This window comes from Glycine soja, chromosome 2 (assembly GCF_004193775.1).
Source record: "Glycine soja cultivar W05 chromosome 2, ASM419377v2, whole genome shotgun sequence".
Taxonomy (NCBI): Eukaryota; Viridiplantae; Streptophyta; class Magnoliopsida; order Fabales; family Fabaceae; genus Glycine; species Glycine soja.
In genome coordinates, this window is record NC_041003.1 from 3,855,382 (window position 1) to 3,878,583 (window position 23,202).

Consider the following 23,202-nt stretch of genomic DNA (forward strand, 5'->3'; position numbering starts at 1 on the left):
AAGTATAAACATAAAGCTTTTTACAAAAACATTTTGAATGTTAGCGTGTAGGTTCATAAATCATTTCTTCATAGTTTCTTTTATTTATAGGTCTTCATCTTCACGTGTTTGTTGTCTTTAAACAAATAGAAATAGTCACTTAAGGTCGCGTATGAAGCTTGTGGTTGTTGAAACATTTAATATTTGCATTAAATGCACATCCTTCTTCATGTTGAAAAATCACTCTTGTTTTCTTTCATGTTGAATATTTCAGCAAAAAATCACTTCCTTTGAGTCAGAACAAGTCTGTCACAACAAAACACATCTTTTGATAATGTTTAGTAATTTCACAAAACTTGAACTTCATTTGTTCTTTGTGGGATTTGAAAGATCATGGGAGACAAAGCAAATCTCAAATACATAATATTAAATGAAGTCTTAAATGTTTTCTTTAATGTTGTATCAGATCATACATTAAACTTGCTTCCGTTTGAAACTTCAAATGTAGGATCATGAAACATAATTTGATATCACATAAGACACAACTTTTAACTTTTGTATTTATTTTTATATAATCAGAATAATTAAAGGTTCGATCCATCAAGACACAAATGTATTTTCTCAACGTATTTCATATTAATTATATTTTGCATTAAATAAATAAGTTAATGTGTAAAATAATTGTAAATTTAAATTGAATTGAACTAACAAGTTCAATAGTATTATTCAGAACCTTAAAGCAAGTCAAGAATCAAGCTAAGTCAATTCTCATTAAATCGAGCTCAACTCATTTTCAACGCTAACATAATGTTTGGTTTGAGAGAAATGGTGGGGAGGAGAGAGGAGGGATTTTTTAAAAAAAAATTACGATTGTTTGGTTTAATTTTTAGGAGAAGATGAGAATGAAATTTCTCTTTATCTAATATTTACTCCCCTTCAATATTGGGAAACTAGGAAAGAGAGGAGAACAAGGTTTAAAAAAAATTGAATTAAAATGACTAAAATACCTCAATTTATATTTTGAAATTTAAATACAAAAATAAATTTATTTTTAAAACCCCTTTCTCCTCTTGTAAACCAAACAAAAAATGATTAACTCTCCTCCCTTCCTTTAAAATTCCTCCCCATCTCTCCTCCTTTGAACCAAACAGTCCATAAGGCTAATTAATTTGACTTTATACTTTGAGAACAAAGTATATGCACACTAATATTATTTCCAAAATGTCACCATCTTTTCATATTGCCAACTTTTCACATAAACAACCAAGCTTTCTTTGGAAGAAAAATGTCATATAAATATAGTTCCCTCATTCTCAAAAGTTTTGGTCCCAACCAATACCATATAATTCATTTTAAGATCAAATATGATTTTGATCCCTCATTCTCAAAAGTTTTGGTCCCAACCTCCTATAATTCATTTTAAGATTAAATATGATTTTGATCCTTCAAAAATAATTTCATTATATTTGATCTCCTTCTAAATCTTTTATTTAGTTCTGTTAATTGTTTCTAATAAATTTAAGTTACCTCCACCTATTGCAAACAATGTGACTAAGACTTCAGCTGTTACATTTTCTAATTTGTTCCCACAAATCATGCTCCACCAACAACTATGGTAATGAGTTCAATTATGTACTTTGAAAATAATAAAGCGGTAATCTGATATATTTCCCCTATTCTTGCAAAAAACACTAAATGCTAATGCTGTAAATGAAAACGCTAATGTTGGATTATACCAGAAAAAAATAATATTATTATAAATGAATGACTTAAAAGAATAATTTTAAAAAATTTAGGGACCAAATGCAATAAAATTGGAAGACTAAAACCAATATGAATCAATATTCGAAAGACCAAAATCATATTTAACACTTTATTTTATGTATGATTGCCTTAAGAAAAGAAAGGAAAATTTTGCATTTACTAATGGCCGTTGTACTTTTTTTTTTAATGAATGGAAAAAAATTATGGATGTAACATTAAGCTAACTTGGAGATCAAACTTTAGACAAACTTGTGTAAACGATTTTGAACAGATTTGCTCGAAATAACATGACCAAAGTCGAAGTTAAATCACTCAATACGGTAGTTCACATCACATTCTACCATTTTATATTTAACAAATAGTCTCATGTCCCTTCCCACATGCCAAATCAGTAATTATGGAGTTATTAAGCATTAATAATACAAACAAAAAAGCACAAAAATCAATTCATTTGAAATATTTAAGATCTGCTGCGTCTAAAACTAGTTTCAATTTAAGTATGTACATGAAGAAAAGTGGACCATTAGAAGAAACAATCACAGTCCAATGTATATAACCTACACCATTTCAGCTCTGACCACTATAATTTGGACAGATTTCTGATTTTATTTAATATTCAACAAGGCACTTGAACACCACTGATTTCATAGTGACCAACCGTGGAAATCGACAGAAGAGAACTTGCCAACATTGTCTGCTACTGACCAGAGTTCCCCAATAGCCGTTCAACTGCGGCATGAACATTACCTGAAGTGGCAATAAGGGCTCTAATGTTCTCTTGTGAATCAAAGAATCCCATCTCTTGAAGCTGTGAAAGTTGGGAGGCATACAGCTGCTCCGGTGGCTCTGACAAGACAACAAAACCAGTGAGAGGCTGAGCAGAGTATAAAATTTAGGTAAATAATACCCAGGTCCCTACGTTTTGGGGGGCATTTTTAGTACATCCCTATATTTTGAATGTTTATAATGCGATTGAGTTTCAAAATTTTCAAATTGGGTTCCTACTATTAAAGCACTGTTAAATTGGACCAAATAACAATCTGAGACTCCTTAGTTCAAAATATTTGAATAGTGTCCCGGAGTTCAGCTAACTGTTAGAAGCTTAAACTGCTCCTCTGAGGCAGGAACTTAATTGGAAATTGGAACTTTTTTAAAATTAGGGACCCAGTTATGAGCTTATAAAATATAGTGATGATCAAATTAAAAATCACCTAACAGTATAGGGAGCTACAGATTAAAATAATCTAGCCCATGTTTGGGAACAATTTTTCTCTGGGAAATAATTATTTTGTTTATCCAAGGTTCTCAGGAAGCTGAACAAAAAAAATTCTCCAAAACAAGTGAACCAAAGACTATTTAGAAAAAATAGAAGACAACAATGCTAACCATTTGATCTATTTGGAACAGCTAGGCTACCAGCTCCAAGTCCACCAAACATGCTCGATAACATCTCCAATCCCAAGTTGTTCATTGGTCCTACCAATAAAAATCATTCCATAGCAATTTCAATGAACTATTAAAATTCCATGCTTTAGTCAAATGGCAGTGGCATCATCCAAAACAGTCACCACCAAACTTGAACCCCCCTTCCCCCCCCCCCTCCCCCCTCCCCTTCATTAATAGGGATACAATCAGGCCAAAAGATTTTTTAATGCATCTGGTCCTTCTAATGGTAGCCCATGAATTAATGGGTCATAGCCTCAGGATTTGATAAGAAAAGGCTTAAATTTTATTTGGTTTTGAAAGGATTTTAGGAAGTGTCCTCTGCCACCCACACCCAGTTTTGTTATGAACCACCCAAAAATGAGCAAAGGAAGTAACTGAAGATCAAATTTCCATTCTCATTTTAAACAAAACAGGAATAAAAAAAAAACCCTGCTAACCTAAATATGATCTACATTACATTCTTAGATGTTCAACAGATTTATAAAAATTATAATTCATATAACTCAAGTATGATGATTAAGCAACACTGTAGCAACATCATAACAGTAAATAGTTTATATTAACAGAAACCAAGTGCATATAGGGATGTCTTGCATACCAGTGCCTCCGCCAGTTTGACCAGATTCCCTGCAGAAGCTTAGCAGGTTAATAGAAAATTAAGCAAGCAAAAAATGATGGGAAGATAAAGTCAATAAGGACAAACATGCATGTTGTATTTTAACAGATTATGCCAGCAAAAACATAAATCACCACCAAACTAATCTAAGCAATGACATTAACCATCCCAAACATTAACTGTGCCATCCACCACATCAAGTACTATTTTAAGTTACTGGGAAAAATCTCATTCAAGTGGCACAATGTTGAATGCAGATTTTTTTATATGCTTGTATTACAAGTACATATGCTTTAGTAAGAAGAATATCTAAATTTCAAGATCAAAAAGCAGCTTCACCTTTTAATAACATGTAATAGAATTAAAAACTTTCATATTTTTTACTTCCAAATACCTATGACATGATGCATAACAATGGACATCATCTATTACGGATCTTAAAATGATATCACACACATTAATCAAGCTATCTCTATTTCTGAAATTTCTTAAAACAATGGAAAGTAGAAACAGCCTCTTTGCATATGCAAGGGTAAAGCTGCATACAATGACCCTCCATCATACCTCTGCATAATGAGGAGCCTTCTAGCACCAGGGTCCGTTACTTTTTTACTCTTGGAAAGACAGATTCTTTCAATTAGTTTTACTGAGAAGATGTTAAAAAATCTTGGTTTTCAAGCATAGTATGTTATAAGCATGACCAGAAAAAAGAAGTTATAAATGAATAGCTTTTAGCAAAGTAATCATGAAAAAAAAAGAAGCAAAAATGCTAATACAACCACTTATTTATGGAATGTCAAATGGGGCATCTAGGTCTAAAAGGTCAGCTGTGATGGGTGTGCTAGTCACTGGGTCTTAGCAAATAACTACATCATTGAGCTAAAGGATAGACTTCAACAAATTCAAAGTTTATTTCTTTTCATGGATGAGCATGGAAAGGTCAGGATAGCAGCACTACTTACCATGTTGATTGTTGCTGGCCAAGCTGAGACATAAGAGTTTGCTGGAAAGACAAGAGTTGCTGAAATTATGCAATAAGGCAGAACTGTAAGAATATTAATGGAAATCAAGGAAGTATATAGTTACATAGCAGGCAAATGGGCAATATAGCCTCTTTATCATAATCATAATAGATCACAATTTATAGAATAAAATATTCTGCTGCGAGCCTGCAAATTTGTTTTTTAAAAAAGCCAATTTCCCCCAAAAATGCTTAGGTCCAAGGGTGTTTTCAACCATTTGAACTATGCTTCCCTTGGTCTAATTAGGTCCGGATGCTGATTATTTATTTCATACTAAGAACCACTAGAATTCATCAAAAAGAAACTATAGGCAAACATCTGTGGCAAACGATATTTCATTGAAATTCATCAACAGATATAGAACTTTAAATATGTCTACCTGCAATGTCTCAGGTGAAGAAAACAAACGAAGGAATTCTGGATTTTGCATTACTTCTCTAAGAGAATTTAAATCAGGCATGCCACGCTGCTCAGTATTAGCACCAAGAATCTAAGATGTAAATTAGATATTAGAAGGATCAGTTCAACACATGCACATAGCATGTTATACTTGTACTAGGTATGGTATATAAATACCTGATTCAATGTTTGTGGGTTGGAAAGCATACTTTGCATCATTTGTGAGATAGCTGGATTTTGCATTAGCTGGGTCAATAAAGCAGGATCTGGCATAGCACTACCACCCAGCATGCTTTCAAGGTCTGGCAGACCATGCCCTCCTAAGCCAGTAGGTCCTTGCTGTCTGGCATCCACACCAGTAGTCAACGACCTTCTGCTGTTATTTTGAGCCCCTCCGGCTACAAATAAAAATGTTCACCATCAATAATGACAATATGAATCATATTAGTCACAAGCTATGTTACACAGGTATGATACGTTTATCAGATTAGATACAATAAATATCCGATATGACAATACGATTTTTCTAAAAATATGTAGGATATAATACATGTAATATATCTATTCTAGATATCTAGATATGTATATAAAATATGAAGCATAATGAAATATATAATTGCAACTCTGCAAATCCAAATCAAGTTCATACTTAGAATTACTAAACAGAACGAAATATAAATTCTGATCATAAAATTACTTCCTATTATTTACAAATAAGAACAGTGCTATCAAACTCATTCCTATCTTGAAATCATCCATAAAGAAGATAATTTACATTTTTGGTTCATCAGGAGACAATGCTATTATACTTCTATATTATTCATGCTCATGTAGCAGTATTGGATTTTCATAAAAAAAATTAAAAGGCTTGGATACTTCACCAATACGTATCAATGAAGTATACTTTACCAATATGCATCAATGAAGTATCTAAGAGTATTGGTATCAAATATGGATAAATAAAGCAAATCAAGTATCAGTGCTTCATAGGTCACAAGCAACAAAAATTTGTAGCCAGTATCCTTAAAAGTGACAAAAATGTCAGCATAAGGAAAAATGCTTTTGAAAACAACTGGCGAAAAGATTCACTAAGTCATAGGATTCTGAGAAGAAAAATTTAGTATCAGAACTTACTTCCCGTAGAGGACCAAGGATTTGGAAGCGGGTTAGTATTGGGTAAAGGAGAACCAGCAGTTGCTTCAGAACTAGTGGTGGAGGGATTAGTTGAGGGGTCCCTTGCATGGCCACCATGAGTCCCTGAAACTGCTGCATTATTATTTCCTGTATTACCAGCCATTGTAGTGGCATTCAAAAATGGTTCTTGAATATTTTCATACATGCGCCTCAGCATGTTGAATCCCTCAGGAGAAGATTCAATGTTGCTCATTGCTCTGTCTGTATTTCTCATCATTTCACGCATGATCTCAGGGTTCCTTGTAGCTTCAAGGGTCTGGCGAAGAGTGCTGGGATCATTAAGTATGTGTGCTAGCTCCGGGTTTCGATCCATGAGCTCTTGCATTTGCGGATTATTCATTATAAGATTCCGCACTATTTCAGGATTATTTATTAGATTCTGCATGGTGGGTGAATTCATTATTTCTCTCACTAAATTGGGATTTGAAATAAATGGTTGCTGCATCTGTTCAAGATCAGGAAATCCCTCGCCAAATAAACCATTGCCCCCAGTCCCATTGACACCTAGTCCAGGGAATAGTGAAGCTCCAAAACCAAGCCCTCCCAAACCCTCACCTTCATTCGCACCAGCAACTCTAGCATTATCTGTTGGGATATTGGTATTGGTATTGGTATCGGTGCTACTAGTATTAGTCCCACCAGTTGGATTGGCAAGAGCAGAGCCACGAACCAAATGGACAGTGTGATCTGCCTCCAAACCTATAAAGATAAATAGAAATTTGAGTTATGTTCACTCATTTGAGGAATAGTTTCTCAATAACCTTAGAGTTCAGGGTGAACAGATGTAGGCTGCCTTTGAAGAACACAAAATAAAAATTACCTTTCTTCCTAATACAAGCTACGCCGGCAAAACATTATGTGGATTGTCAAAAAAGTTATCCTACATTATTACTAAGCCACACAGAAGCAAAGAAGAGAGTTGTTGCAGTCTAATGAATCTGTGTGTGTGTGTGACATGTTTGAAAAAATAATTACAATATAAAAACTACCTTAGTTAAAGACAAAATCTTTAGAAATGTGAGGTTGCTGCACGGATAGCACAATGCCATTTAGCTTAGTTAAAGACAAAATCTTTAGAAATGTTATTTATTAACAAATTCCTCCACTGTCCTTTGTCTCCCTCTCCCCCTTGGTTTCTCTCTCCCCTTTTTTATAAGACTAAAAATCATGCAATCTACTCTCCTCAATGTTGCTTCCAATGGCCTTTCCAAACCACCTTAACTGATTTTCTGTCATCTTATCAGTGCCATGCCAATAACTTGTTAGGATCTAATTCCAAAGTATAGTACTTGAGTTCTACATTGTTAGTATGAAATTCTGGTTTGGGGTTTATAAGGCTTTCGGCTCTCCAACTATAACAACTAGCTTTTGTGGTGTGGTTCTCCCAAGGTTCTTATCACAACTCTGCCTATGGTTTCATTTTCATAGTTAGTCCCAATCCAAAATAAAGGAAGAGTGCTGTATTAGGCCCTGGGCAGCTAATGTAAAACTCGTTGATATGTCGTCAAACATGGATCACTTGGAACAGATTTTTTTAAGGAAAAAGGAAACTCAAAAAAAGCTGGACCAAACACTATGTTAACTGAAACTCGAGACTAATCTCCCTCAGGGCGAGAAAATAGGTTAAAGAAACTGATACCATATTCCCTTTAAATCCTAACCCGTCATAACCCATACTCCAATTCAACTGGAGCCATTTTATTCATAAATTTAAATACAATCAGAATCGCATGAACACATTCATGAACTCAACAGAATCTATGGCATCTAACTTAACATCATTCAATTCATAAAAAAAATCATTTGTATTAAAAAAATAAATAACGCTGGCGATGTGGGATTATGGAAATACCGTAGCTTCGGAGGGTTTGATCATCCTTCAAGATGCGACCCTTGTATATGAGGCGTTGTTGCTCGGCAGGGATGTCGCAGCTGCAAGCGGCGGCATCTTTGAAGGAACTGACGGTGGAATCGACGGCAATCTGAACGGAAAACTTGGAACCGTTGGAGCAGCGAACGTTGATGTTGACGTTGACCCCTTCGGATTCCTCAACGGCACTGTCACCTCCCATGGCGTCTCTCGGGAGGAGCGTCTCTTGCAGAAATTGAAGCGAATTGAATAGGGACCTAACCCTAACCCTAGAACGATCGACACGAGGGTGAGGAAACCAGGAATGGGAGACTCTGCGACTGCGAGCTGCCGACTTGAGACACGGATCAACGGAGGAGAAGAAATAATAACAATGAATAACGGAATTAAATTACCCAATAAAATATATAAGAAGATAAAATGTAGTAACTTTCATATCATATTTTAAAAGATTCATTTTAATTTTCAGAAAATACACGGTTCAAAACAATTTTATATTATCAACTGCTTATAACCTTACAAACCTTACATATTTGAAAAAATATTATTTTCTCTGATAATTACTTTAAAGATCATACCGATAATCATAGTGATTTGATAACAATTAAAACTATTTTATACTATATTATTAGATGATTATTAAACTTTTTAATCTTTTATTTCTTAAATTTGACACATGTTTTATGTTTTGAATAAATGAAAACACACTTTACCAATAAAAAAACCCCAATTTAAAATTGAGAGCGATTGTTGTTTCACAAAGATAATATTGACTCAAATTTGATAAATAAAAGACTAAAACTGAATTTTTTGTAAAAAAAAAAGGAACTATATAAAAGTCTTACGGAAGAATATCTCACTCGGCTCTTTAGTGTATTCTCTCAAGATGAACAAAGTGTTTTGAGAGCTTTTTGATCTATATAAGAATTTATAGAAAACTTTACACAAGAAAGAATGAATGAATTTTGCACGTAAGATTGGTTCATGTCTTGTTCTTCAAAGTTTCTTCTATTTATAGTCTTCATCTTTAAGTGTTTGTTGTCTCTTATCAGATTAATTCTTCACGAAAATTCTTCATCTAATGAATTCTGGTCATTGGGGCATTTAATTCTAGTCACTTCTTCTATCATAGTAGGTTTGCATAGCAAAGCACACCTTTTGATAAAGATGAGCAATTTCAAATCTTAGACTTCATTTATTCTTCATATGATTTCGATAGATTCTAGGATAATGTTTTTTGCAAAATAGGATTTTAAACACAGAGTATTAAATGAAGATCTTAAATGCAACACTTAAATGTAGAGTTTGTGGATGACATGCTTAGAAGACTTCAAGTTCTTTTGAACAATCTGAAAGCCCTTGGATAGACATATTTCAAGACTCAAATAAACTTGAAGGTGTCGAACAACTTTCATAAGATGTGGGAACCAAAGACCACAACCATCCAAGAAGCAAGAGACCTAAAAAATCTTACATAAGGTGAGTTGCTTGGTATTTTAAGAGTTCATGAAGTTCATCTGAACATGGATCATTTTCAAAAGAATAATTTCACTACTCTCAAGTCTGAAGAATCAAACTTCAGAAGAGAAGAAAAGAAGAGCCTATCCAAAGCTTTTAAAGTGCAAATGTATTAATCTGATGGATCAAATGACTCTGATAGTTCCACAGATGATGAGGTAGCCCTTACAAATGACTTTGAAGAATGTTCTAAAGAAATCTAGAGTAGTTAGATCGAAATTTGTATGTATGCTTTCCAATGGCTTTTTAGCTCTTGAGTTAGACTCCTTTGAAAAGCTTTTATTGAATTGCTTTCCAAGTGAATATCCTTCACATACTTGATCAGGGTGACTAGTGTAAGACAATCCTTTCACCATTTTCTTCTTGGAGAGCAACTCTAATTCTCCAAAATTGAGATGCTCAAATCGAAGATGCTAAAGCCAATACGCATCTTTGTAGCACATATTGAGACATTTTGCAACATCATTTTGAAAGTTGAGCACAAACATTCTATTTTTGACATTGACACCTTAGTAATCAAGTTACTTGCATTGTCTCTTATAGAAAAGCTATTGCCTTTTAAGCGGATATCATAACCTTTCTCTAGGAACTGCCATAGGCTTAAGATATTACTTTTCATATTTGGCACATAATAAGCATTTGGGATTAATTGACGATCACCATTCTTCAAACGGATAAGAATGTTACCTTTTCCTTTCACTTCTACCTTGGATTCATCTCCAAAGGCCACATTGCTGCTCATCGATTCATCAAGCTCCACAAACATGTTTTTTTTCCCGCACATATGATTGCTTGCACCTGTGTGTAGGTATCATCTATTGTCTTCGTTTCTTTCATTACCCATTCAAGCCATCAATAAATTGTCACCTTCTTTAATTCTTTCTTTCACGTAGTTTGCCTTCTCTTCAACCTTATTGTTGCTAGAAACTCTACATTTGAAAGCATAATGACTAAACTTCTCACAATTGCAACATTTCACATTTGACTTATCATACCTTGTCCACGACCTCTTGCTGAACTTCCTCCTCTTTGAAAGTTGTTGTTGTTGTTGTCATATAGCCTCCAACTTTGTCATCTTCCTCGATCTCCACCACAACCTTGTCCTCGTTGGCTCCTATTATTGTGACTACTTTCTTCATTGGTTGAATTAACTTGTGTCTTGAGTAGTTGCTCCATGATCCCTTTCTTCTTTTTCTTTTCTTCATAAACTTGTAACGAGCCCAAAAGTTGCTCAATGGTCATAGCCTCCAAGTCTTTTGTTTTTTCAATGATGACGACAATATTAATTCCCTGACAATTGTTTTGTGTGGAAATTTCAATCAGTATGAAAGTATATAATAACTTTTTTGTTTTTATTTTCAGGGAACTGATAGGGTAGAGGCGATGCAAATAGATGTTTCTCGAATTCCAGATTTACCTTTAAAAGTAGACACTCTTAAAAAGATGTCTCGACTAAGATTTCTCAAATTTTATCTCCCATTGCATGTTGAGCTTACTGTGGCACCAAACGATCTCAACTTTCAGTCTCCAGGAAAACTAGATGTGTTGCTTTCATCTGCTTGGTGCAAAGAACTCTTGAGAGTTGCAAGCGAGATTCACATAAAATGTCATCACTACCTTCTTGTTTATAGTTGTTCAAATCCTTCACTAATGAGCAATGTTTCAACAACAAATAATGAAATAAACATGCAAATCATAACATAATACTATGAAGTGGAAACAATATTGAACTCATCCATTGGGTACCTCAGCAATCTTGAAAGCACAGATGTGGTTGATCAACAATTTATGAATCTGCCCAACGATGTACTTTGCTTGAGATCTATGTGTTACCTTAAGTTTTCTAAGGACACAGGACAAGACACGGCCAGGAAATCCAAGCTACACATTCTATTTGATGGCTCAAGGTATTATCAACGAATATCTGTCAGGGAGTTGTATAACTCAGGTTTCCAAGTTGCTGCTCGGGACTTATCATTATTAACTCAGTATTTTATTTCATCTCTCTTCCTTCACTAACTCATTATTTTTTCCGTTTTGCTTTTACTCTCGTATTCTTGCTCCTTTTCTTACTGGTTATCTCGTCTACCTACTACCACTATCCGATCCACCCCAATATTTTAGTTTAACATCACCTTTAGCAATATCTTTCCAGATTTTCTGTGTCTCTCTTTCTTTATCTCTTTATAGTATTTTTCTCTTCTATCAATCCTGTGCACAGGGCGAGCGATATTCCCCCAAATTCTTTACACTTTTTATTAACCGGACCAGACAACGGTGGAAAAATCTCTCATCATGTTCAGATATTTTACAATGATTAGATATAGGAGAGTTTAATTCATCGGTTAGGCATACTTTTGTGTACTTTACACTTCTTATTTGTTTCTTTTCACTTTTTTTATCTTCTCTTTTCTGAGTTACCTCTCTATCTGTTTTTCACTTCCTCCTTTTCTTTTTGTTCGGTTGTTCAGTTTTCTGTATGTCGAGGATATAAGGATGCTCTTCTTCCTCCTCATCCATTCTTCTTCTTTGCCCTTTCAAACCTTAGGACTGTCTGCAGAATTTACTCAAAATAATGTGTAACCGGGCTTCTCAGTTTGTATCTGAATATCTTATAATGAAAATAAGTTTGTTAAACTCTTATTTGAACAAAATTAGACATTTGTAAATAAATACAACAAGTGTTGGACGAGGATGAGACATGGAAAATTACTTTCATGAGAGGGATCCATCTTCGTAGATTGGCTTCAAACAAATGTGTTACAAGGAAAGAAAGAAAGAAAGCAAGCATGCAATAATAACACATTATTATGCCAGTATCTAGTATGGTTTTAAATTGCGGTCGTGGTCCGGTGAGCCAGAAAATCTTTACATTACAGGAAAATGCGACTGCAATTGCAGTCATGATGTGATTACGGCGTGTCAAAATATCATGAAGTTGCGATTGCAATTATGGTGGCGGACCGCAATTTAAAACCATGGTAGCTAGGTATATTCACCCTCCTCAATGGACTTGAGCAATTGATGTCCTCGATCAGTTTCAGTTTTGAGTTTGCAATTTTTAAAAACATGTTGCAAATTAAAAATAGATAGTACCCTTTAAGCTAAATAATAACAAATCAAGTGGAATCCTCTACTCCTGGAAACCAGAGAGAGATGTCTGTATAGCAATTGCTAAAGGTGAATGGAAGTGGTGTTTGACATGATGTGTGAAAAATATGGCTTGGTGCTTTCTTTTTAGTTTTTACGCTGCAAATATATACGTTGAAGGCTTCTATTACATAATAGAATTTCCCTGTTAATGTAATATGTTCATAGCACATGTTAGAAGTTGTGTCCAATTTTCAAATCGGAGAGACCAAGCTGAATGGACTTTGCATTGGGAGGTGATCATAACCATTAACAATATCGCAAACAGAATCCAAGGCACCCTCCTGTTCAATTTGTGAAAGCCACCATGACATAAAGTGAAAACCATTTCAAAACCATATGGAAAAACAACTCAACCCAATTTTATCTAAACAGGTTTAGGATTTAGGTTTTTTTTTTTTTTTAAAGAACAGGTTTTGTTTTTAAAAGTGTATTTTAAAACAAAAAAATTAAAAACTTCCGACCATCCCTAATAGGCCTAATTATTTATAAAAATTTACTTACATGTTTTGAAAAAGGAATAGCACGACTCACCCCCCCCCCCCCCCCCCCTCCCTCTTCTATTAAAAAAACGGTGACAAACTCTTAAAGAAAATAAAGCTCAAAATTTTATTTTTCAGTAATTTGTTAAATAAAAAATGGTGTTTTAAAGATTAATTTTTCTACAAAACTATAATAATTATTTATAAATATAAATCCTTTTTCAATTTTTATACTATTAATTTTAAGTTTTTTCCCCTATAAATGTGTTCGGTACAATTTATTTGAAGTGAATGGGTTCACAATCACATGATAGGAACGACAGAATAACTTTTGCGCGTAAACCTTCAGAGAATCCAATTCCATTTACTTTACTTTTCCTCAGTCCAGTTCATATTTAAATAATACAAATTACCACAAACATTCAAGCATAGGAAATAAAGCTTTCCACATTTCTCAAGTATCCATTGCTATATATACAGATTACAGAGATCCTTTCTTTCAATTATTTGGTGGCTTGACCGGTTTGTGTTGATCGTTAACTTTCTAGCAGAGGTATTGATCATTTTTGTAAGATTTTGTTAACTTTAACAACCAGGACAACTCCTTCAAATGTCTTTCTCCAAATCAGTATGCAAATACTTTCCTCTGGATCTAATTTTCACTTTGTGATGGGTTGTTTGCTCCTTCAATAATTTTTTTTTCAGGTTGCGGATAAAATAGAACATTTTTTTATCCGTTGGAATCATAGACATGTATCGGACTTTACAATAACTCACATATTCTGATCAACCAACTGAGTTAAAGTCCCTCAATAACAAAACATACTTATTTGTGTTGAGGGGGGATCAGCACCATTAAGACAGTTTTTGCTCTTGTTTCAGTCCAATTGATGGCATCCTCATCTTCTTGTCATGTTACTGAAATAAAACATGATGTCTTTATCAGCTTTAGAGGTACAGACGTCCGCAAAGGTCTGCTTAGCCATTTGAAAACCGAATTGCGCCGCAGACAGATTGATGCCTATGTGGATGAGAGACTTGACAGAGGAGATGAAATATCATCCTCACTTCTCAGAGCAATTGAAGAATCACAAATTTCATTGGTCATATTCTCAAAAGACTATGCTTCATCACAGTGGTGCTTGGAAGAGCTTGCCAAAATGATTGAATCCATGGAAATAAATAAACAGATTGTACTACCTGTTTTCTTCAATGTAGATCCATCACATGTGCGGCACCAATGTGGAGATTATGGAGATGCTTTAGCTAAACATGAAGAAAAACTCAAGGAAAACATGCTCAAGGTAAAGACCTGGAGATCTGCTATGAAAAAAGCGGCTGATTTATCAGGGTTTCATTACCCAACCAATTTTGAGTAAGTTTTTCTTTTAGTTTGTTTCTTCCGAATACACTTTTAATTAATGTATCTTTTTTACCAATTACTAAAATATGAAAAGAAAAGTGTTGGGAAAATATATTGCATGAATAAGATATATAATTCTTCCTTTTATAACTGCATTTCTAGCTAATCGTTTGGATTTTAACAAAAAATTTAGCCTCTGTTTTATATATGATTTTCTTTCATACACTTTTAATTAATGTATGTTTTCTTTTCTTTTTTCCTTTTCCAAATACACTTTACCATCATTTTTTTTTTCTACTTTTATCCATTATCTTTATATAATTTCTTTACTACTTCAATATGCAAGGGATGAATCAGATCTTGTCCATGGAATCGTCGAAGACATTTGGGAAAAATTGAGCAAGTTTTGCCCACGTGAATCAAATGGTCTTGTTGGAATTGATCAAAACATTGCACGGATTCAGTCCTTATTGTTAATGGAATCAAGTGAAGTTCTTTTTGTTGGAATTTGGGGCATGGGTGGCATAGGTAAGACAACCATTGCCCGTGCTGTTTTTGATAAATTTTCTTCTCAATACGATGGTTTATGCTTCTTGAATGTAAAAGAAGAGTTGGAACAACATGGATTGAGTCTTTTACGAGAGAAACTTATATCTGAACTATTTGAGGGAGAAGGACTCCATACAAGTGGCACAAGCAAAGCAAGATTCTTGAATTCTTCTATCAGAAGGATGGGTCGGAAAAAAGTTCTGGTTGTGCTCGATGATGTAAATACTTCTGAACAAATAAAAGATCTTGTTGGCGAACCAACTTGCTTTGGTGCAGGGAGTAGAGTGATCATAACAAGTAGAGATCAGAATGTGCTTACGAGTGGGGGTGTTCACCAAATTCATGAGGTCAAGGAAATGGACTCGCGAGATTCCCTCAAACTCTTTTGCTTAAATGCCTTCAATGAAAGCCAACCTAAAATGGGATATGAAAAACTAACTGAAGAGGTAGTTAAAATAGCCCAGGGCATTCCTTTAGCTTTAAGAGTTTTAGGTGCAGATTTCCGTTCCAGAAGCACTATAGACATGTGGGAGTCTGCATTAAGCAAAATCAAGAAGTATCCCAACAAGAAAATTCAGAGTGTGTTACGATTCAGTTTTGATGGACTGGAAGAATTAGAGAAAAAGGCATTTCTAGATATTGCATTCTTTTTCGAAGAAGACAGCAAAGACTACGTTATTACGCAACTGGATGCTTGGGGATTTTATGGTGCTGTAGGGATAGAGGTTCTCCAACGAAAAGCTCTGATAACAATTTCAAAAGACAACAGAATACAAATGCATGACTTGACACGACAAATGGGTTGCGAAATAGTTCGTCAAGAATCTATTACCAATCCAGGAAGACGCAGCCGATTGCGGGATATTGAGGAAGTATACAATGTATTGAGACATGAGCAGGTAAAAGTGTGAAAATTTGAATCAATATGAAAATACTTGAGTAATGTTATTTTGAATTTTTCAGGGAACTGATGAGGTGGAAGCCATGCAAATAGATGTGTCTCAAGCTATAGATTTACGTCTGGAATTAAGCACTTTTAAGAAGTTCTCAAACTTTAAAAAGATGCCTCGTCTAAGATTTCTAAAATTTTATCTCCCACTGGATCCTGAGACTGAGCGTTCATTGATGCCGCCAAGCCACGATGGAAACTTTTGGTATTTAGGATGTCAAGTTCCGTTGCTATTATCTGTAGGATGCAAAGAACTCATGACAGTTGCAAGCGAGATTCACGTAAAATGTGTCTACTACCATTTTATTGATGGCTGCTCAGATCCTTCACGACTGAACGAACTTTTAGAAACATCAACAAACTTTGGATGCTATGCAGTGGAAACATTATTGAGGTTATCCATGACGTTGAACGCATCCACTGGGCACCTCAGGAATCTTGAAAGCTCAGATATGCTTGATCAACAATTTTTGACTATGCCTGATGAGCTAATTTGCTTGAGATCTACGTATTATGTTAAGCTTTACAAGAAGACCACGGGACAAGACACCAAGTTACACATTCTATTTGATGGATTTAGGTTTTATGAACGAGTATCTGCCAGGGAGTTGGATAAGGCAGCTGGTGTCCGGGGTGGTATGATGCTGATTCTTTACTGTACAGCTGCTCTCTTTCTATTCCAACTCTTAGAGAGACCCAGGTTTCAATTTCTCTCTTCCTTTTCTGGTCAATTCTTTTTTTTTTTCTTCCTGTTTTTCTCTATGAAGCACGGACACTCTAGTCCCTTGCCGTGTCCGACACGCGTCCGTATCAATGTCCGACACCGACACGAGACCCGTACTACGTTCTATATTTTGAACATTACAGGTGTCCACATATCCGTGTCTGTGTCGTGTCCGGTGTCGTGTCGATGCTTCATAGGTTTTTCTTCTATGCTCCCCTTGCATTTTCCTTATCATGGATAGATGCTTTCTTTCTATTCATTTTCTTTTTTCTTTGTAAGTAAAATACATTCTTGGCGTTTCAAAAAGTTTTAAAATGTTACTTTTAGTTTCTGATAATGTTTTCCCTTAAATATAAGCACTAATTGTGCAGGCAGGGTTGGGGGACATTGAGAAAAGGATTGCTCTGGATAGGGATTGTAGCTTTGATCACATATCTGTTGATGAGGACATGACCAAGAGCAAGGGCAAGGATCCACTTGAAGGACTTGGAGGACCTATGACAAGGGCTAGAGAAAGGAAATCCAAGGAAGCTCTTCAACAAGTGTTGTCCATACTATTTGAATACAAGCCCAAGTTTCAAGGAGAAAAGTCCAAGGTTGTGAGTTGTATCATGGCCCAAATGGAGGAGGACTGAATGACACCACTTTGTCTCAATTTTAAAGTGTTTAGTTTGTCTAAATAATGGCCCAATCCTTGTAAAGTTGGCTGACCAAAATATGTTTTGGGTTAATCAACTAAAAGGGCTTTAGTTAGGTTTAGTTCAAGTTGTAATAAGGGCCCAATTGGCAACCTAGGCATCAGCCTTTTGGGAGACCAAATGGTGGCTGAAGTTGGCTGTTGGGGGTGACTTTTGGTTGCCACAATTTCAGTTACACTCAGCCATTAAGTTTTTTTTAATTCCCTAGGTTAATGGCATTAAATTATTTTAATTCTAGGTTAGTGGGTCATTACTAAAATCTGCTGTAAAGCTTCTATATAAGCTGAACCATTTTATCAATAAACACAAGTTGAGTTTTATTCAGAAAATTAGAGTTTATCTCTTTTATCTTAGTGAGAGTGATTCTCCTAAATTCTTGAGTGATTCAAGAACACATTGGCTGTATCAAAGGACTTTCACAACCTTTGTGTGTTGCCCTCGCTGGAAAGAGTGATTCTTTCCTTCCTTTCATCATCACCCTTGTTCTTTCAAACCACAATTCCAGAAAATCCACCTCTGCCCAGAATTATCTCGTGGCCATAACTCCCATTTTACGCACTCAAATTAAGTGATTCTTGAGCCTAAATTGAATTTCAAAACGAGACCTTTCACCTCGTTTTGGAATCACCTCATTTGGAGCCCTATAGCTTCAGTTATTGCCATTTCTATATTTCTGTTCAGCCACCACTTAACCTACGTTTTACCATCCCATTCATCCATTTTATGCCAAGAACCACCTTATTAAGACCCACGAAATTAGCCACCTTATTTTCCATCCTTTCCTTAATCAATTTCCGCATTTTCCATCAAGGTTTAATCCTAGACGATCCTAAGTCAGCCCTTGTGCCATGAGGGTTCATATCATTTGGTATCAGAGCTTCGGTTCTAGGATCAACACTTCCTTTGCTGGAAATATTGGGTAGCATCCTTCTTTATTCTCTTTGCCATTTATATTACCTTCTTATTCATATATTTTTTTTTTAGGCTGAACCATTGCAAAAGTTAAGCCTTTTGATCTCTTTGATATAAAAAAAAAAAGAAGCAGAATTTCGTATAAGCAAAATTTAAAAAAAAAATTGGGCTGAATGGTTCATGCTTGAAGAACTTTTAAAAAAAAATCTCTTTAAGGTAATATATTGGTTGCATGAAGGATTGTTACTTGAATTCCTAAATTTTGAATTTTATTTCCTTCATTTGTGCCTAAAAACATTGTTAGCCTTTTTCTTGGTTAACCTTTTCCTTGTCTCTAGCCTTACCTTACACATATTGGTGAATTGTTCTTTGTTGTGGCCATAATCTCTTGAATTGCCTAAGAACTCAAGGGGAATTAGAGTGGTAAAAGGCAAGAGTGTTTCATTAGAGAAAAGCCATAATTGTGTGATACACTTGAGTGGGTGAGGTATTCAAACAGAAACTATAATTGTCTTGTTACGTTTGATTTGTTTATTTGAGATGTCAGGTACTAATCCTAATGATGAAGTGGGGCTTTCGCAATTCCAAATGCAAGCTTTGATGCAGCATTTGGAGAGGTTAATGAAACAACGAGATGATGCGCTCCATGAGAGGTTGGATCAAATGGAGAATAGAGATCATAATGAAGAAGAAAGGAGGAGAAGAGGGAATGATGGTGTTCCTAGACAAAACCGAATTGATGGTATTAAACTCAACATTCCTCCATTTAAAGGAAAGAATGATCCGGAGGCCTACGTGGAGTGGGAGATGAAAATAGAGCATGTTTTCTCATGCAACAACTATGAGGAGGACCAGAAGGTAAAGCTTGCCGCCACGGAGTTTTCCGACTATGCTCTTGTGTGGTGGAACAAGCTACAAAAGGAGAGAGCAAGAAATGAAGAGCCAATGGTTGATACATGGACGGAGATGAAAAAGATCATGAGGAAGCGGTATGTGCCGGCTAGTTACTCAAGGGACTTGAAATTCAAGCTCCAAAAACTAACCCAAGGCAACAAGGGGGTTGAGGAGTATTTCAAGGAAATGGATGTGCTCATGATTCAAGCAAATATTGAAGAAGATGAGGAGGTAACTATGGCTCGATTTCTTAATGGTTTGACTAATGATATCCGTGATATTGTTGAGCTGCAGGAGTTTGTTGAAATGGATGATTTGCTTCACAAAGCAATCCAAGTGGAGCAACAATTAAAAAGGAAGGGAGTGGCTAAGAGGAGTTTTACCAACTTTGATTCTTCTGGTTGGAAACACAAAGGTAAGAAAGATGGGGCTGCTACTTCTAGTAGTTCCACACCTATCCCATCAAAAACTCGCTCAAATTCCCAAGAGGAACCCTCTAAAAGGAGTAGAGATGTGAAGTGTTTCAAGTGCCAAGGCCTAGGACACTATGCTTATGAGTGCCCTAACAAAAGGTCCATGGTTCTTAGAGATGGAGAATATATAAGTGAATCTGATGTTGAAGAGGAAGAGGAGAGTGAGTACGTAGAGGAAGAGGAGACTCCGGAGGGAGATTTGTTGATGATTAGGCGGTTACTTGGTGGTCAATTGAAGCATGAGGAGGAGAGCCAAAGAGAAAACATCTTTCACACTAGATGTTTAATCAATGGCAAGGTGTGCATGGTGATCATTGATGGAGGTAGTTGCACCAATGTGGCTAGTGCTAGATTAGTGTCAAAGCTAAATTTAGCTACTAAACCACATCCTAGGCCATACAAACTTCAATGGCTTAGTAAGGATGGGAAGGTGCAAGTGAGGCAGCAAGTGGAAGTGGACGTTTCCATTGGGAAATACAATGATAAGGTACTTTGTGATGTTGTTCCTATGGAGGCCAGTCACTTACTTTTGGGGAGACCATGGCAATTTGATAAAAGAGCCAATCATGACGGTTACACCAACAAGATCTCTTTCATGCACCAAGACAAAAAGATTGTGCTCAAGCCATTGAGTCCACAAGAAGTGTGTGAGGATCAAAAGAAAATGAGAGAAAAACTTCTTCAAGAGAAAAAAGAAAAAGAAAAAGTGAGCAAAACACTTGAGAGTGAGAAAAAGAGGGAAACACTTGAGAGGAAAAAGAGTGAACAAAAGAAGAGTGAAACACTTGAAGTGAGGGAGAGCTATTTAGCCACCAAAAGTGAGGTCAAGAGGTTGTTTCGTGCTAAACAGTCACTATATATCTTGTTTTGCAAAAATCAGATTTTGACCACTAACACTTTTGATGATTTTGAAGTTGTTTATGGTTTTAACCCACTAACTCCTCTTGATCTTTTGCCTATGCCTAATGTTTCTGTTTTTAAGCATAAAGAAGGTCAAGCAAAGGCGGACTATGTGAAGAAGCTTCATGGGAGAGTCAAAGATCAAATTGAGAGGAAAAATAAAAGCTATGCTAAACAAGCCAACAAAGGAAGAAAGAAGGTTGTCTTCGAACCCGGAGATTGGGTTTGGGTGCACATGAGAAAAGAAAGGCTTCCGGAACAGAGGAAATCAAAGCTTCAACCAAGGGGAGATGGACCATTTCAAGTGCTTGAAAGAATCAATGACAATGCTTACAAAGTTGAGCTGCCCGGTGAGTATAATGTTAGTTCCACCTTCAATGTCTCTGATTTACCTCTTTTTGATGCAGATGGAGAATCCGATTTGAGGACAAATCCTTCTCAAGAGGGAGAGAATGATGAGGACATGACCAAGAGCAAGGGCAAGGATCCACTTGAAGGACTTGGAGGACCTATGACAAGGGCTAGAGAAAGGAAATCCAAGGAAGCTCTTCAACAAGTGCTGTCCATACTATTTGAATACAAGCCCAAGTTTCAAGGAGAAAAGTCCAAGGTTGTGAGTTGTATCATGGCCCAAATGGAGGAGGACTGAATGACACCACTTTGTCTCAATTTTAGAGTGTTTAGTTTGTCTAAATAATGGCCCAATCCTTGTAAAGTTGGCTGACCAAAATATGTTTTGGGTTAATCAACTAAAAGGGCTTTAGTTAGGTTTAGTTCAAGTTGTAATAAGGGCCCAATTGGCAACCTAGGCATCAGCCTTTTGGGAGACCAAATGGTGGCTGAAGTTGGCTGTTGGGGGTGACTTTTGGTTGCCACAATTTCAGTTACACTCAGCCATTAAGTTTTTTTTAATTCCCTAGGTTAATGGCATTAAATTATTTTAATTCTAGGTTAGTGGGTCATTACTAAAATCTGCTGTAAAGCTTCTATATAAGCTGAACCATTTTATCAATAAACACAAGTTGAGTTTTATTCAGAAAATTAGAGTTTATCTCTTTTATCTTAGTGAGAGTGATTCTCCTAAATTCTTGAGTGATTCAAGAACACCTTGGCTGTATCAAAGGACTTTCACAACCTTTGTGTGTTGCCCTCGCTGGAAAGAGTGATTCTTTCCTTCCTTTCATCATCACCCTTGTTCTTTCAAACCACAATTCCAGAAAATCCACCTCTGCCCAGAATTATCTCGTGGCCATAACTCCCATTTTACGCACTCAAATTAAGTGATTCTTGAGCCTAAATTGAATTTCAAAACGAGACCTTTCACCTCGTTTTGGAATCACCTCATTTGGAGCCCTGTAGCTTCAGTTATTGCCATTTCTATATTTCTGTTCAGCCACCACTTAACCTACGTTTTACCATCCCATTCATCCATTTTATGCCAAGAACCACCTTATTAAGACCCACGAAATTAGCCACCTTATTTTCCATCCTTTCCTTAATCAATTTCCGCATTTTCCATCAAGGTTTAATCCTAGACGATCCTAAGTCAGCCCTTGTGCCATGAGGGTTCATATCATCTGTTGAAACGGACTCGCAGGAAATGGAATCACAATTTTGTCTTGTTCAAGACATTTTGAGATTTGCAGGAAATGGAATCACAATTTTATTCTCACCATGGTTTTAAATTGTACTTGTGGTTGCCGTTCAAGTGAGTCAGAAATTAAACAAATGTGGCTGATGTGGTCACAATTGCGGTTGTAATTGCGGTACAGTGAGTCAAAATACCTTGTCATTACGGTTGTGAATCACTATTTAAAATCATTTGTCACACACTCTTAGAAAAGGAAACCAGACTATAGATTCTCTCGCAAAATTTGTATTGGCCCTAATGGAGGACGTGTGTTTGAATTTCATCCTAACTTTTTATCTTATGGTCTTTTGGCAGATTTTACCAATGTAACTTTCTTTAGAGATTTTTGAGTAAGGGTTTTTCCCCTTTTGTTCACTAAATAAAAATATAATTTTAAAAAAGTAATATTATTAAATTAAGATATAGTTAATCAGTAATATAATTACATTTTAATTAAAGTAAATTACTTGTAAGAATCAAAGATAAATACTAAAGATTTATAATAATTCACACATGTTCAATCAAATTAAAATCTCTAGGAGATGTTTGTTTCAAGGATTTAATTATATATATTCTCTAAAATGCTATAATTAAAAATATTATTCTCATCAAAGATATTTACTACATACTTCTAATTTGTGAAAATATTTTTAAATTTAATTTAATTCAA

At 35.5% G+C, this 23,202-nt stretch overlaps 2 protein-coding genes and 1 long non-coding RNA gene across 7 annotated transcripts; 1 reads left to right on the top strand and 2 right to left on the bottom strand.

Annotated features, from left to right (window-relative positions):
• Positions 1–2,107: 2,107 nt before the first annotated feature.
• Positions 2,108–8,670, bottom strand: LOC114380979 (ubiquitin domain-containing protein DSK2a-like). Its single transcript, XM_028340141.1, has 8 exons — positions 8,273–8,670; positions 6,361–7,119; positions 5,404–5,624; positions 5,207–5,317; positions 4,768–4,826; positions 3,788–3,816; positions 3,130–3,219; positions 2,108–2,589 (listed from the first exon to the last, which is right to left on the bottom strand). Exons 1-8 carry the CDS (start codon positions 8,490–8,492, stop codon positions 2,441–2,443), a joined length of 1,638 nt encoding a protein of 545 aa, XP_028195942.1. The 5' UTR covers positions 8,493–8,670; the 3' UTR covers positions 2,108–2,440.
• Positions 8,671–8,994: 324 nt separating this feature from the next.
• Positions 8,995–12,059, bottom strand: LOC114380988. Of its 2 annotated transcripts, XR_003659913.1 has the most exons (4): positions 11,555–12,059; positions 11,226–11,455; positions 10,804–11,098; positions 8,996–10,737 (listed from the first exon to the last, which is right to left on the bottom strand). It is a non-coding gene; the product is annotated as an uncharacterized LOC114380988 (long non-coding RNA). The 2 variants fall into 2 exon arrangements; XR_003659910.1 differs by having other exon boundaries at positions 8,995–11,098.
• Positions 12,060–13,746: 1,687 nt separating this feature from the next.
• Positions 13,747–22,791, top strand: LOC114380997 (TMV resistance protein N-like). Of its 4 annotated transcripts, XM_028340182.1 has the most exons (6): positions 13,747–13,993; positions 14,146–14,815; positions 15,150–16,251; positions 16,316–17,001; positions 17,397–17,458; positions 22,478–22,791. In XM_028340182.1, exons 2-6 carry the CDS (start codon positions 14,331–14,333, stop codon positions 22,537–22,539), a joined length of 2,397 nt encoding a protein of 798 aa, XP_028195983.1. In that variant the 5' UTR covers positions 13,747–13,993; positions 14,146–14,330; the 3' UTR covers positions 22,540–22,791. The 4 variants fall into 4 exon arrangements, with proteins under 4 accessions (XP_028195983.1, XP_028195961.1, XP_028195973.1 ...); XM_028340160.1 differs by lacking the exons at positions 17,397–17,458; positions 22,478–22,791 and having other exon boundaries at positions 16,316–17,349; XM_028340172.1 differs by lacking the exons at positions 17,397–17,458; positions 22,478–22,791 and having other exon boundaries at positions 15,150–16,233; positions 16,316–17,349.
• Positions 22,792–23,202: the final 411 nt, after the last annotated feature.

Coding starts and splice junctions, on each gene's coding strand:
- LOC114380979 (XM_028340141.1), bottom strand. CDS start 8,492: ATGGGAGGTGACAGTGCCGTTGAGGAATCCGAAGGGGTCAACGTCAAC. Junction 5,625..6,360: donor TCCTTGGTCCTCTACGGGAA/GTAAGTTCTGAT, acceptor TTTTATTTGTAG/CCGGAGGGGCTCAAAATAAC. Junction 2,590..3,129: donor TGTTCCAAATAGATCAAATG/GTTAGCATTGTT, acceptor TTGTCTTGTCAG/AGCCACCGGAGCAGCTGTAT.
- LOC114380997 (XM_028340165.1), top strand. CDS start 14,331: ATGGCATCCTCATCTTCTTGTCATGTTACTGAAATAAAACATGATGTC. Junction 14,816..15,149: donor CATTACCCAACCAATTTTGA/GTAAGTTTTTCT, acceptor TCAATATGCAAG/GGATGAATCAGATCTTGTCC. Junction 16,252..16,315: donor ATGTATTGAGACATGAGCAG/GTAAAAGTGTGA, acceptor TGAATTTTTCAG/GGAACTGATGAGGTGGAAGC.